The sequence below is a fragment of the Mus pahari genome, chromosome 4 (assembly GCF_900095145.1).
Source record: "Mus pahari chromosome 4, PAHARI_EIJ_v1.1, whole genome shotgun sequence".
NCBI lineage: Eukaryota > Metazoa > Chordata > Mammalia > Rodentia > Muridae > Mus > Mus pahari.
In genome coordinates, this window is record NC_034593.1 from 125424411 (window position 1) to 125439508 (window position 15098).

General features: G+C 40.5%; 1 protein-coding gene and 1 pseudogene across 2 annotated transcripts in view; one reads left to right on the forward strand and one right to left on the reverse strand.

Annotated features, from left to right (window-relative positions):
• Dnajb14 (DnaJ heat shock protein family (Hsp40) member B14) overlaps positions 1 to 11799 on the forward strand; it is a 43560-nt gene extending 31761 nt beyond the window's left edge. For both annotated transcript variants that reach the window (XM_021196363.2, XM_021196364.2), the window contains 5 exons: positions 2615 to 2800; positions 4502 to 4596; positions 5357 to 5466; positions 6009 to 6181; positions 8436 to 11799. In XM_021196363.2, the coding sequence (XP_021052022.1) occupies positions 2615 to 2800; positions 4502 to 4596; positions 5357 to 5466; positions 6009 to 6181; positions 8436 to 8560 (689 nt within the window). In that variant the 3' untranslated portion in view covers positions 8561 to 11799. The remainder of the gene's footprint in view (positions 1 to 2614; positions 2801 to 4501; positions 4597 to 5356; positions 5467 to 6008; positions 6182 to 8435) is intronic.
• A 921-nt stretch (positions 11800 to 12720) lies between these two features.
• Positions 12721 to 12821, reverse strand: LOC115063870 (annotated as a pseudogene).
• Positions 12822 to 15098: the final 2277 nt, after the last annotated feature.

The window sequence follows — 15098 nt, forward strand, 5'->3', positions numbered from 1 at the left end:
GAAGAGAAGAGAAGAGAAGAGAAGAGAAGAGAAGAGAAGAGAAGAGAAGAGAAGAGAAGAGAAGAGAAGAGAAGAGAAGAGAGGCAAGCAAGCTTTTAGATATGAGAAATTGGATGAACCCCAAGCAGTTAAACCAAAAGAAATCTAAACAAGAGACATCTCAGTCAACCTTCTGGAAATTAAAGACACACACACAGTAATTAATAACATTAAAAAATAAAATCTTAAGGCAAAAAAGTGGATGGGGGACCCTCATGCTCAGCTTAGTCCTCCGTGGTCCTGTCACTGTTAAGGTGAGGAGGTGTCAGAGCAGAGGGGGATGGTTAGTGATTGCCAGGTTTGCACAGACGTGGCTGTCTGTTAACACACACAGGCAGGCATCCCAAGGGACCTATAGAAACTCTAGTAATGGCATTCCATAGGTTACAAGATACAATGCCAAGCTTATCCTCTGGACTTTACACACAGACAAACACAGCTGCATGCACACACACACACACACACATACATCCATACACGAACATGCACACGTATGCTATACAACCCCAAACACACACAAATAGATGACATTTGACTGAAGATGATTGCATGTGACAAAGAAGTCCTTGAAAGGATTTCAGCATCGTTGGCCATTAGAGAAACGCAGATATCAGCGTGCTGTGCACCTATCATAATGGCTAACATAGAAGGCAGCAATGGCTCCTGTTCAAGCAACTCTGGGCACAGAAAATGGATTATTCATGTCTTGTTGAGGAGAAGTAAAATGAGAATCATTTTGCAGAACAGCTTTGGAAGTTGATCAAAAAACTACTTCTGAGCTACCATACAATTGAGCAATGCACCCCTGGCGTCTGTCCCAGAGAAAGGAACATTTGCATTTATACTTAAACCTGTGAGAAAGGCATAGATAGAGCTTTATTGTGATAGCCCTAAACTAGAAAGAGCCCAGCTGTAATTCAGGGGACGAGCAGTTAAACCCAACAGTGCGGTAGCCACGTGTGGAATACTATGTAGTAATAAAGATGAGCACACTTCTGACAGGTAACTACCCAGATCAGTCTGCATACTGTGCTCATGGAAAACAGCCAGGGGCTTCTCTTATATGAAATAATCCTATTTTTATATTGTGCTATTTATCCAGTATTGCTTTGTTATTTTTATTTGTGCGACAGAGTCTCATCATGTAACCCAAGCTGACTTTGAACTCAGGGTCCTGCCTCTATAGACATGCACCTTCCCCACTCTGGGCTTTCAGCATCCTAGACATGGTAACATTTGAGAAGTGGCCAGTAGCTTAGTGATTGCCAGGGACTGAAGAGAGCTATGGTAGGAGTTGAATGCAGTTGTAAAGAGGACCCCTTAGGGCCAGTGAGATGGTTCAGTTAGTATAAAGGGGCTTGCCATGCAATCCCAGTAACCCGTGTTCATTCCCAGAACCCACAGAAAGGTGGTGAGAAAGAACCAAGTCGACCATGTTGTAGCCACAGCCTGTGTGCCCACAACACACATCACGCACGCACACAGTGAAGAACTGGAGTGGTTAAGAGGCTACAGAATGTTCTATGCACTGTTGACTGTCAATGTCAGTTCTCCATTTATGCTTTTCCTGCTATAATGGATAAGATATTATTACTAGGTGAAATTAGATAAAAAGTACAGAGGATATTTATATTTTAAAATGCACTTGAATCTATAATTACCACAAAGTAAAATATTTAAAGCAGAATGAATTGAAAGGTCTTTTATGTACAATAAATGACCATGAGATAGAAATGTGCTTTGCAATGTTTTGAACACCAAAATAAAATTTGTATTTAATCCTCTAGATAACAAGGAGCTGTAATCATTCCTAATTGTGCACATGCACACAATGAACTAATAGTTCAAGGCTAGCCTGGGGTATGCACAGAGACCCCACTATAAAAGCAAACTGCATCAGCAACAACACGTGAGACTAGATGCTGGACCCTTGAGCACCACAGGGGAGGCATGGATGGTCCCTGCTCTCTCCCGGGGCTTTCTGACTTAAGGAAAATACACTGTTGAGAAATGAAATGGGAGGTAGTATCCCAAAAGAAAGGGAGATGGAGTGGAGATGTCTTGGAGTAATACATATCCATGTTATATTCAGTACCTGGCCGCAAACAACTTACTTAGCAAGTGAGTCTTGGGATCCTCATGTGAAGTCCAAAGTGTTGATGAGTGAAGAACAGAAATGGTAAGTTCTCCACACATGGTAGAGACTGCAGTGGTTAGTGTGGCTTTGAACTTTTTTTTTTCATCCTTTTTTAAAGACAGGGTCTCTTTTTGTGGTTCAGCAGGCTGTCCTGGAACTCACAATGGGACCCAGGCTCATTATTCCCGCCTCAACCTCTGAGTGCTAGAATTCCAGGTGTGTGCCACCACGCCCGGCTTTATTGTTAATGATCACATGTGATGCTGCAGAATGTCCATATAATACTAAAAAGAAATCATTACTATTTTTTTTTTTTACTGTTTTATGAGTTTTTTCAATTGGTTTCAAACAGTGTTTAAGTTGGTGCTGCTGCAAGCCGGCAAGTTTTCTACTGACTAAAGACTTTCTTTCCCATGTTGTTATTTGTTGCTTCTTTAGAGATTGGAAATGCTTATGCAGTTCTAAGCAATCCAGAGAAACGAAAACAGTATGACCTCACAGGCAGTGAAGAGCAAGCTTGTAACCACCAGAACAATGGCAGGTTCAATTTCCACCGGGGCTGTGAAGCCGACATAACTCCCGAAGACCTGTTCAATATCTTCTTTGGCGGTGGATTTCCTTCAGGTACTCGTTCACTTTATTTCCTCAGCGAGAGACTTCATAAAGATTTCCAGAGATCTCATCTGGGCTGGTTTGTTTTGAGACAGAGTTTCACTCTAGCATGGAACTCACATGTAACCCAGGCTCATGTCTAACTTACAGCAACTCTCCTGCCTCAGTCTCTCAGGTATTGGGGTTACAGGCTGGAGCATGCAGATCTCCCTGCATTTCTGCTGGCTTTCTATAAAAGGAGGGAGAATGTTAGGGGCTCTCACTGTTGCTAAGCCTGCTTCCTTCCTAGGGAGTACTTCAATGAAAAAGGAGTTGATCAGTGCAGATACCGTGTTTTATTAAAAACTGCAGAAAATGGAACTCCTGAAGCAGTGTATCGTAATCATTGCAATTAGAGGAAGGATCTGGTGCCTGGGAGGGTGATTAATATTAGTTCCCGGGATCCTCAAATGACATTATAGACTGTTAATGCCAGTGTATATAAATGTCTTCATCAGTATCTTCATTGAAATAGTAGACAGTCTGATTGACACATAAACCTTTTAGGTATCTTTTTATTGTATTGTAGTAGGAATAACCACTTGAACCAGACCATCAGGGAGTGAGGTTTTCCACTAAATAAGTAGCTCTTACAGCGATAGCGTAAATAGCATAAACTCTCGTTTTTACTTACTGTGCATTGTTTCTGTGGAAATGAATTTAAGAATGGTGTCTTTAAGATCAAAGTTGTTCATGGCATTGACTCAAGGTGCTCATTCAAAATGAAAATTTGACCTGATGGCTCTTTTCACATCATTGAGAAAGGGTTGTCATTGATAGGACATTTTGTAACGCATCCTCGAGTTGTAAAAATACAAATGAATGATCAAAACTATAACCTGTGTTTTAACAAATTGAGACACATTACCTCTAAGAAAAGTTACTAAACTAGCAATTTTGACTGAAAATATGTTGGGAACAATCAGAAATCTTTGAAGCAATACTTTTCTTCTTCATAGTTAATTATCAGTTCTCAGTTGCTTACAATATAGCGTATTTTGTCAACAATAGCCATTTCTGGTTCTTCACCCCATTTGAAAAGAGCTTGAATGTCCATCTGTGAACCACTTTTTAAAAAAAAAATTATTTATTATTATATGTAAGTACACTGTAACTGTGTTCACACACCAGAAGAGTGTCAGATCTCATTACAGATGGTTGTGAGCTGCCATGTGGGTGCTGGGATTTGAACTTAGGACCTCCAGAAGAGCAGTCAGCACTCTTAACCACTGAGCCATCTCTCCAGCCCCTGTGAACCACTTTGATAGATTAGTGTTTTAAAAACATTAGTTATAATGTTGTGTTTGGATTTCTAGATGGGTTTGATTCATTTAAGTATAGTAATCAGAATTTTGAGAATAAAGACCAAAGGTTTGTAGAAACAGTCACCAACAGTGATGGTCTTCCATGTGTAGTGTTACTGAGGAATTCCTTCCCATATCTTCACAAAGGAATTTAGAAAGCTGGGTCTGGTAGCCCATGACTGTTTTGGAAGGTGGAGGCAAGAAGATCACACAGTAAACATTCAAGGTTCATTATTTTAGTAACTTCCACAAAGGGTGGACATGGTGGCATGTGCTTTGAATCACAACAAGGAAAGCAGAGAAACCGTGAAAGCCATTTTTTTCCCATTCACAGTTGCTTCCTAACTTCACCTTGTGTTTAATTTCCCAGGTAGTGTACATTCGTTTTCAAATGGCCGGGCTGCTTACAGCCATCAACATCAGCACCGACACAGTGGGCATGAAAGAGAAGAAGAAAGAGCAGATGTATGTTTACAATGTGATTATAAATCTAAAAATGACAAATTCCAGTTCAGGAAAGCAATTAGAGTTGACTAAAAATAGGGCCAGTTGTTTTAGGGAAAAAAAAAAGACTCTTCTCTTAGCAAGTGTTCAAAAGAGACTCGGAAATCCTGTGAGAATAATGTAGGCGCAGGAGTGGAGGTCACCGTATGGGTGACGACAACATTGCCGTCCTTCCGGTTTGCTACTGCGTAATTCTGACAAAGGTAGATCTGTATTTGCATGTTCTGAAGGTGGCTTCGTTTTATTGATCATAAAAGATTTAGAAACCATACGGAAAAACCTCAGTTAGAAGTCTGTTTCCCTTTGCTTGGTTCTAAGGCAGCTATATGTGATTGCTTGTGATGACTAAGCTCCCTGTGTAGAAAGCTGATAGACTAGACACGAGGGGACCCGAGGCTGCTCCACCGTGTGTCCAGTCCCATCACACACCCAGTCGTCTGTGTGTGTGTGTGTGTGTGTGTGTGTGTGTGTGTGTGTGTGTGTGTGTGTGTGAGACAGGAGGGGGCTTCCTTATCTCTAAGACGGGGTCAGAGGGTACCGTTCTTTTCGAGCCCCGAGGAGCCTGTACTTTAGGGACTGTAGCAGGAGGTTGGGTCGATCCAGCAGGTTAGAAAGCTCTGCCCTCAATGGCGAGGGGTAGCCTTAGTACCTGTCAGAGTATGTGGCAACCACTGGATTGTGACAGTGTGACACCGCCTGCTGCTCTCTGCTCTCTTCACAGGGCGGATTCTCTGTCTTCATCCAGCTCATGCCCATCATTGTGTTGATCCTCGTGTCCTTGTTAAGCCAGCTGATGGTCTCAAATCCTCCGTATTCCTTATACCCCCGATCGTAAGTAGCTAAGCAAGATTTGCCAGTGTTTCATTGTCGCTGATTCTTGTTCTTTCCTTTGAGGGGTCCTTTGATGCTTTTAAGTGCCTACTCTTTTCCAGGAAAATCTCTAATTTAAAAAATAGTTAACATTAGTCATACATTTCTAACATTCTTGGTGGTGTACATGTCTGTCCCACTGTGGATTAGGACAAAAGTGCCATGTTTGAATTTGAATTTAATATAGTACTTAATTATTTCACTGACATGAAAAACAAGAGGGAAGAGGAAAAGAGAATTGGTTTTATACAAGTGTCATTAAGTGGGAAACAATTTAACTGGGGATAAAGGAAGCTTAACTAATGAAAAATTGTGTGCTCTGTAAAAAGTGGTTTGAGGCAGTTTCTGAGAATGTAACTAATACTGATGTTAACTAATATTAATGTTAACTAATGCTGATGTTAACCAATACTGATGTTAACTTTAAATTACTTTTATTTTTGCTCCTTGATTTGCATAGTAGGATAAAGTCATAATTAAAAGAATAATCATCTCTTTTGCAGTGGATCAGGACAAACTATTAAAATGCAGACAGAAAACTTGGGTGTTGTTTATTACGTCAGTAAGGACTTTAAAAGCGAATATAAAGGAACACTATTACAAAAAGTAGAAAAGAGTGTGGAAGAGGATTACGTGACTAATATTCGAAATAACTGCTGGAAAGAAAGACAGCAGAGTAAGTCCATCACATGTTTTTAATATCTTAGAAAATCATTCGCGTCTTTGGAATTATTATTGTGGCTTTCCTAACCTAAGGAGTGCTCTGAAATGACTTGTTTATGATTGGGATTCAGAACATGAATAAGTACAGTCAGCTCCATGTCTGAGGCCTCGCTCATCCATGTTTTCAATCAGCTGTTAATCAAACTGTGAGAAAAAGCCTGCATGCTGATGTTCCCGCTGTCGCTGCTCTCTGACCCTTCCACTGCAGGATGGATGTAGCTGCGTGACACTCTCACCTTAGGCAAGGTAGAGGTTATGTGCAAACTCAGAAGTCTGTAAAAGAGACTTAAACATCCTTCTCTCTTAGTCTGGAGATCCTGGGAGCAATCTAACATGTCTATTGAGGATTGAGTGTAGTGATTTTTATCCATGTGTAAGAACGTACTGAGTCGTTCTTGTCTAATGGTGTTTAATAAACATTTTGTTGAGTAGATTCCCTTACATGATGCTTCCTCCAGTCTCACATTACCCAGAAGACCAAGTTACTTCTCTCTAAACTAGATACCTTATCATCACAGCAGAAGGCTCAGTGAGCATTTAACATAGTGGCTTGGACCAGTCAGTGATAAAAGTGTTATTTTGTCATGCGAGTGTTGATGGACCCAGTACTGTGCAGACCTTGCTGATCACAGCTACAGCGGGTTCATGACAGCAGCAATGACATCATGCCAGGTGGATGTCGCCCCACACCCTCCAGCCTGTCCAGCTCTTCCTTCTGCCCATGCTCCCTGAGCTTTGGAGGGATGAAAGTGATGTCCCGTTTAGGACTGCGCCTTCCGCAGTCACTTATGCTCATTATTATAAGCCTGCAGTCTTAATCCCAGCACTCGGGAGGCAGAGGCAGGTGGATTTCTGAGTTTAAGGCCAGCCTGGTCTATAAAAGTGAGTTCCAGGACAGCCAGGGCTACACAAAGAAACCCTTTTTTGAAACGCCCCCACCCAAAAAAAAGTCTGTAGTCATCACCACCCATTGCAAAGAGAAGCTCTCTCTTCAAAGATGACAGCATGATAATCATGGGATGTAAACAAGTATTTAAAGGCAAGTTTATTGTATCCGTTTAGTAAAACAGCGGAGAAGCTTCTCCAATCTGGCCTGTGGTCTTTTTGCCATAGGTTTTTTTGTCCAGGTTTACAGTACCAGATGTGAATTCTTTCCTGTCCAGTGAACCTCAACTCTGACCAGAATGCAGTTATTGACCCCATAACAGCTATAGCATTTATTTCATGATGGGCACATACTAGCTAAAAGACTCCACAGCTGAATTACACTGTTCACGGAAATTCTTTATCAGCCTGAATAGCTCCTTTTGGCACCATGAAAGCTATCTGGGAAGAACAGGCTTCTAGCTCAGTTAGTCTGATTTTCCTGTGACCAAGCATGTAGTATGTTTAGCCGTAAGGTCTTACCATCTAATTCTAGCAGGCAGGATTAGGGTTATTTATTCAAGTTGTGTGTGTGTGTGGGGGGGGGGGTATTTGCATTTTTGTGTGTGAGGTATACATACATTCCAAGTTTTTGCCACGTGTGAAAGTGCACACTTGGGGTGATGGTGCAGAAGGACCAGTGTGAGGCCAGCCTGGGCTATTTAATGAAGTCCATTCTCAAGAAGAAGAAGGTGGAGGAAGAGAGGGAGGAGGAATGAGTTTTAATTTGAGTTCTTAACTGTTGCAATTATCACAAAATCACAACCGACACAGCCTTGCTTCTTGGGTGTCAGCTTAGAAAAGCCCCAGAGGGTATTCCAGAGCAGGGCTCTGGGAGGGGTGGCAGGGCTCTAGCCTTATTTCCTCTGGATGTTGATTTTCTGTGCTAAGTTCAAAATAAAGTTAGATAAAGAAAAAGACCAATGGGTGTGGTGGTGCACACCTTTAGTCATAGCACTCAGAGGCAGAGGCAGGAGGATCTCTGAGTTCAAGGCCAGCCTGGGCTGCAGAGTGAGTTTCAGGACAGCCAGGACTATGTAGAAACCCTGTCCCAAAGAAAAATTCTTTTAAATAAAAGAAAAACTCTGAGTGAAATAGTTTATAGGAATCGTACTTGATTCTTCTTTTCCTTCATTTTTCAAAGTCAGTTAAGAGATTATATGTGTGTGTATGTGTGTGTGTGTATGTGTGTGTGTGTATGAGAACCTCTCTAAAGTGTTATTTAAATTTAAGCAACTAAGGTGATATAAATAATTATTAACTAGCAAACATTTGACATACAGAAACAGATATGCAGTATGCAGCTAAAGTGTACCGTGATGAGCGGCTGCGGAGGAAGGCGGATGCCTTGAGCATGGACAACTGCAAGGAGCTGGAGCGGCTGACCAGTCTCTACAAGGGGGGATAATCTGGGTCCCGCCTGCTCCCTTCTGTGTACGCTGTCTTCTCTGTAAATTTCATGTCAACATGAAGCTGAAGAAGATTTGATTAAAGACTAAGCTGAGTAGTTGATTCCTGAAATCTTGGACTGTTAATGACCTACTGGCTCATTTCAATAGTAAGAACTGAAAACTAAATATTTTAGTATGCTTCTGCAATTACTTTAACTTTAATCTTATATGATTCCTTACAAAGTCTGGAGAGGATTATCACACCTGTAGCAGTTGCCAGTTTTGTGATTCTCCATTGTTCCTTTGCCATGTAAATATTTTTAGGATGATTTTGTACACATATGAGCGCTTGCCTTTTATTTAAATTATTTTAGTGTTTAGCTCCATGAGACACTTGGTTCAGGCTGATGGAATGGATGCAGTCACATTTCCCATTAGGTGTTTGCGTGTGTGGAGTTTAAACAATGAACATTTTTCAAAAAGAAAAAAAACAAAACTTTATGTAAAATCTTATATCAGTGTAGAAGGAATTGACATTTTTAATATTGTTCTTATATTCCAGAATATGTAATGACATAAATGAACTGGTGTTTACTCTCAGTATGCTCTTTAGTTTTATGAATTGCTAAGCCATACATAGGAATGAAATGCTATAAGATAGATTTTAAAGAAAATATGACGATAAATATTATGCTAGGTGAGTTTTCAATGGTAAGTTGCAATGATGCCGTTCACGGTTCCAGTAATTAAAAGTTAGCCCCAAATGCTCATTTATGAAGCTTATGAAACAAAAGATGAGCTTTCTTCCTATGGAAATTCAGTTTCATGGAGATAATTGAAGCAGGACCCCAAAGCAAATGGATTCTTCTACAAATAAGTAATAAGAACAAAACGACCACTAACACCCGGCTTTGTGCCTTTCTGACTGCAGCTGGCTTACTTGACAGCATGGTGTGTTGGGCCACAGCCGCCCTGTGCAGAGATAGAGCAGCAGCTAGAGCAGTGATTGACAGCAAGCCATCAGAGCATGTTGTGCTCCACCAACCAGGCCACTCATTGGGTCTTTAGAATAAGCTCCTTGTAGTGAAATCTGTAATGTAAAGTGGGAAAATACAGCGGGGACTTGAAGCGTTGCTGCTCATTGAGTTTGATGTGACTTCTGTCTTGTATGTTTAATAGTCGTATTGGATTAAGGGTTTTGCTTCCTACAGTTAAAAAGTTACAAACATGTTTTTGGTATTTTTTTCATATCTCCTGCCCCCAACCCCTTGCTTAAAAACAAGACTGTTAGGCAGAGTGGCTTTGTGTTTTTGCTTAAGGATTTCTCCCTGAATATTATTGATTTATGTCATCTGTTGAACTCAAGCGGTCTCTTGTGTTCTGCCATCAGATTCTTCAGTAGAAAAACCTGATTATAATAGTGGGTTGAATTACACACATTGTCCTCGGAGTCTGGAGAACCCAACCATCCTTATACAAACATGACCGTTAGAACTAGGAAAGCTACAAAGAACATGAAAGTTCATTTTAGGTTTTCACATAATAACATCATGCGAAACTATTAAAATACTATATATCTAAGTGTCGTTAGTAAAAACCTTTCCCTGACAATTTATATATTTTTGTTACTCCCTAAAGTAGAATCTCGAGAGGAATAACTTCAAAGGACCACATTCCACAGCAGCGACTTCCTTCCTCGCCACGGTGTCTGCCAGTTTTGGCTGCCTGTAGCGCAGGTTCTTTTGCGTGCTCTCACAAGGGTGGAGGTCTCGATGTAAAATCACCGCTCTTTGCTTAGAATAAACCTGCATCCGAGTTTCACATTAGCGTCACGCTCACAGGTCCAGGGCGCTCCCGGCCTCGTTCTCAGAGCCTTCCGATCTGTTGTGCTTCCTTCAGCAAACTTCCTGTCTAGCCATTAGCCTGAATCAGTGCTGTTTAGTCCATGTGAATGGTTTTCCTAAGGTTGTGTGCCTCTGAACACAGCTCGTTGTGGTCTTCAACTCTGTCATTAGAATCTCCTTCCTCAGCTGTCATTTCACCGTCCACTTTGCAGATTTCTGAATCCCATCGAGCCAGTATCCTTTTGATTCGTTTGCATCTTCATCACCTGCTGGTCATGTTCCCTGGTATAAGATGAGGAGGCTTGGAGCTATTCCTGGTACCCTCTGGTCCTCCAAGGGACTGACATGCTGCTTCTATGGTGGCTTTAGTGTGTGCTCATGGTATCTTTGTTGTCATTCATTGTTTTAATGTTGAGTCAGGGTCTCACTATGTACCTCTGGCTAGCTCCAACTCTCATTGGAGACCTGGCTGGCCTGGATCTCACATAATTTTCTATTTGCCATTCAGATCATGGATCTCCTGTTTAACATATCCATTCAAATACCGATTTCAAATTCCCTATTTTTAAGGTTCTGTGGTGACTAAATTCTCAAGTTTCTTGCTCACCTATGTCCTGTGCCCTTCTTTGAAGAACTTCTCAAGGACAGCGCGCTTCATTTAGGTCTTGGCTTTCTACTGTAGGCGTAAAGAATGCAGCTTGGTACACACCGCTTCAACTCGGCAGCTCTCCGTGGTTTCCCTCCATCCATAGCTGGGTCGGCCCGGATCCTCTCTGCTGGCTTAGCTTCTCCTCTCGCTCTTTGAGCATGGTCTTTAATGCAGATCATTCAACTTCAAGTTTTTGTGATTCAGTTGTGCAGCCACTCCTGTGATTCTTGCAACTGTTCAAAATGATTTTATTTTATTTATTCTTATGTTTGTAGTGTGTGTGTGTGTGTGTGTGTGTGTGTGTGTGTGTGTGTACATGTGCCAGGAAGCACATGGAGAGGTCAGAGAACACCTTGCAGGGATTAGTTCTCTTTTTATACCTTGTTCAATTCTGTGGATTGAACTCAAGTTAGACTTATGCAGGAAGTGTTTTACCGCTGACCACTGAGCCATCTCGCCACCCCGCAGACTGTTGTGTAGCTTTTAACTTCAGACAGACTTTAGCTCTTTCTCCCTGGTGACTACATTTAATTTTTTCGTTTTCCTCTCTTCTATTTTTAAATGTGTTTTATTAGCACACATTAATTATATAGGGCAGTGGGTTTCATTATGACGTTTTCATACGCGCATATAATACAGTTTGTCATCTTCACCTCTGTGATGCTTTCCTGATCCCCTCCTACTTCACTTGCTCGCTTCTTCCCAGTTCGTCCTTTTTCTCTTTTCAAGTCTTGTTGTTATTTTTGTTGTTGATGATGATAGTGATGATGATGTTGTTGATGTTGTTGTTGTTGATGTTGATGATGATGATGTTGTTAACGATGATGATGTTGTTGATGTTATTGATGATGATGATGATGATGATGATGATGATGATGATGATGATGATGTGATAACCCAAAGACTTTTTACGATGGTTGAATGTAGGGACATAGGTCAGGGTTATTTACAGGAACATAGGCACCAGTGCCTGCAACCCTGAATAAAATGTATCTCCTCTCATCAACCACTAACTGCCATAGATCATCAGGGAGGGGTCTGGGGGAGAGGGCTCATGAGCCCCTTTCCCTTCAGGGCAGGATGAGGACAGGCTCAATCTTATAGAGACCTTGTGCAGAATCACAAAGGGTGATGTGGCACATGACTGTGGCATGGCCAGGAAACAGTGTTCCATAGACACTTCACTCTTCTTACATTCTTTCCCCCCACTTTTCCGTAATGTTCTTAGATCCTTGAAGTGGGTAATGATAGAAGTCCCATTTAGACTGAGCACTCAACGGTCATGTCTTCTCATTACTATGACCGTTTTAAGCTCCACAGTTACTTCTGCCCACGATGAAGAAGAAGAAGAAGAAGAAGAAGAAGAAGAAGAAGAAGAAGAAGAAGAAGAAGAAGAAGAAGAAGAAGAAGAAGAAGAAGTAGTAGTAGTAGTAGCAGCTTTGACAAAAGCTGACTGTAGCATTCACCTATGGACCCAAAACATAACAGGCAGTTTGTTGTCTTTTTATTTTAATGGAGATTTGAAGTTGCAGAGTTCTGTCTTCGCTTCAATGTGTCCTGTGGACCCCACGGTTTACATTTGATAGTGTTGATGTGCACTGACCTCATTTCCCACTTACCTCTTTCCCTTCAAGTAGTTCTCTGTGTCCGTTTTTAATTTCTCTTTGCCTTTCTTCGCTGAATTAAACAATATAGAAGCTTATTGAATTTTTTTATGTCATCCTTGTGCAGGGGCCATGCTAATCTCTGTACTGTTCTGTCAGTACAGGTTGTAAACATGAGCACGTGTCAGAGGATCTTAAATATTTCTTGAGCCTGTAGAATAAGTCACTTTAAAAAGTAGCATTCTAACTAACTGTGAAGGCTCTTGGCTGTCAGAAAATGTGTAGAAATTGTTGATGTGCTTTTCCAGTTTTAGTGGGATAGAGAGGATGGGTCAGGTTGTCAGGTGGAGAGAAGTTAGCACAGCATGAAGTCGAACGGGGCTTTGTACAGTATTATGTTTGAGGTTCATTGCTGCACCCCATCACGTTTATACCGTGTGTGGGTTAGAGTAAATAGTACTTGGGAGTGGCTGTGAGAGATGTTGGCTGAGTGCAGGATCTTAAACTACGTAGAAAGTACGTCAGTAAACTCTGAGTCCTTTGCGCTTCCTGTCTTGTGTAAAGGACCAGTTAGTATCTTTGAATTTAATGTTACGTGTCTTTAGGTGGCTGGAGCTGAAAGATTATTGTACTTGCTGATTACTCTTATAATAAAAATCCCACTATCTTCCTGTCTTATTTTTAGCTACATGGAGTTTCTTGATTTCCCTCGACCACTTTACCCTGTAGTTCTTTACCTTTGCATATTAATTAAGTTTATTTGTTTTTCTTTTCTAAGTTTGGAAACAGTAGGTATACTTACTAGTAATTGACATTTTATCTCTTTATACATAAACACAACACATGCGTGTACACACACACACACACACACACACACACACACACGGAGGAATGGAAGCAGCACATCTTCTCCCTTCATTTCCCTTCTTCCTGAATGCACTGGTATTAGTTATCTAGTCATCTCTAATTCATTTTCCTTTAGCCAGGTAGGTTAATAGAATTCTGAGAAATCTCAGGTTTTTCATCTAACAAATGAAAATAACATTTGAGACCTGCTTCCATTCCATAATCATGCTTACTTATGATTTTCACATGATTGGTCAGAAAAGTGAAGGTATTAGAGCTGTGTGTGTGTGTGTGTGTGTGTGTGTGTGGTCAGGTCTTCACAAGAGCAGGAATGTGGAATGCAGTCTTTAACTTTAAATGCACTTTTATGCTTAATTTTTCTTGGTGTTAAACCTTTTACACTGATACGTAAAATAAAAAGGAAATCTTTATCAATAATATTAGAAATACAAGTACTTAAAACATATGATTGTTACTGTATTTTCAGATATTTCGTTAAAAAAATAAATAAACAGCTCCCACTTTTTAAGCAGTGAAATGTTTCTTGGTTGACCAGAGAACCAAATGAGCCATCATTTCAATTAGCCAAGTATTTTAACAAAGGACCACATGGTTAAAAGAGGAATGAATGTCTTTATTTAGCTTCTCCACACGAAGCTTGATCTTAGTTCTGGATGTTTTGCTGTCCATCTTTTTCTTGAGTGAGGGAAACTGAGAGGAAACCCAGAACACTTTTTATTATTTGTATAGAAAAATGAATGAAACTGAGCAACCAGAATTTTAATCATGGAATAGTTAAAAAAAAAAAAAAAAACCTGTCTAGTAGCCATATCAGAAGAGTTAAAAATCCTTAAAATTCCCTGTAAACCATTGAAAGTAAAAGAATAGCCCGACAACAACCTCCACATTCCCCCCTCTCCCATCCAGTTATCCATGGCAGATACAAGTCAGGCATGGTAGTTCATACATGTAGTCCCAACACCCGGGAGACCAAGGGAGGCAGACACATGGGTTTGAGACTAGCTGGGGTACCGTGTAAGACTCTGTCTCAAAGACAATAAAGAATAAAAACAAAAATAGATAGAACCAGGTGATTCAAGCAATTTTTTTCAAACCTTTAATAATCTGTAGGCACCACAGTCCTAAATCCAGGTTCCCACTTTGATTTCATTTCAATAAGACAGATACTTTCCTATAAATGGAAACATTATTTTCCTCAAAGCAATTATTCAAAACATGCTCCTTATATTAAGGATTATGTAACCACACTTTTGTAAATGCCCTCTGTGTAACTTTTTCCTATTACGTGGTTCTTTTTCAATTCATTTGATCTTCTGCTGGTGTAGGGGCCAATAGATTTGTGAATATCCTGTGGATGTGTCCATGTATAAGTGTATATATATAAATGTATATATTTTTTCCAGCTAATACCTCAGATGTGTGATTGTTTAATAAGTACCATACTGTTTGCACAGAGCAGGGCTTCCATTGGTGGGTTCTTATTTTTAAAATTGACCTTTAGTCAGTAGAATCTCATCAGTGTGAAACTTTCAGTTTATCTCCATGGTTTACTGCAGATTCCTATCACAAGGCCCATGTGTCATGTAAAATT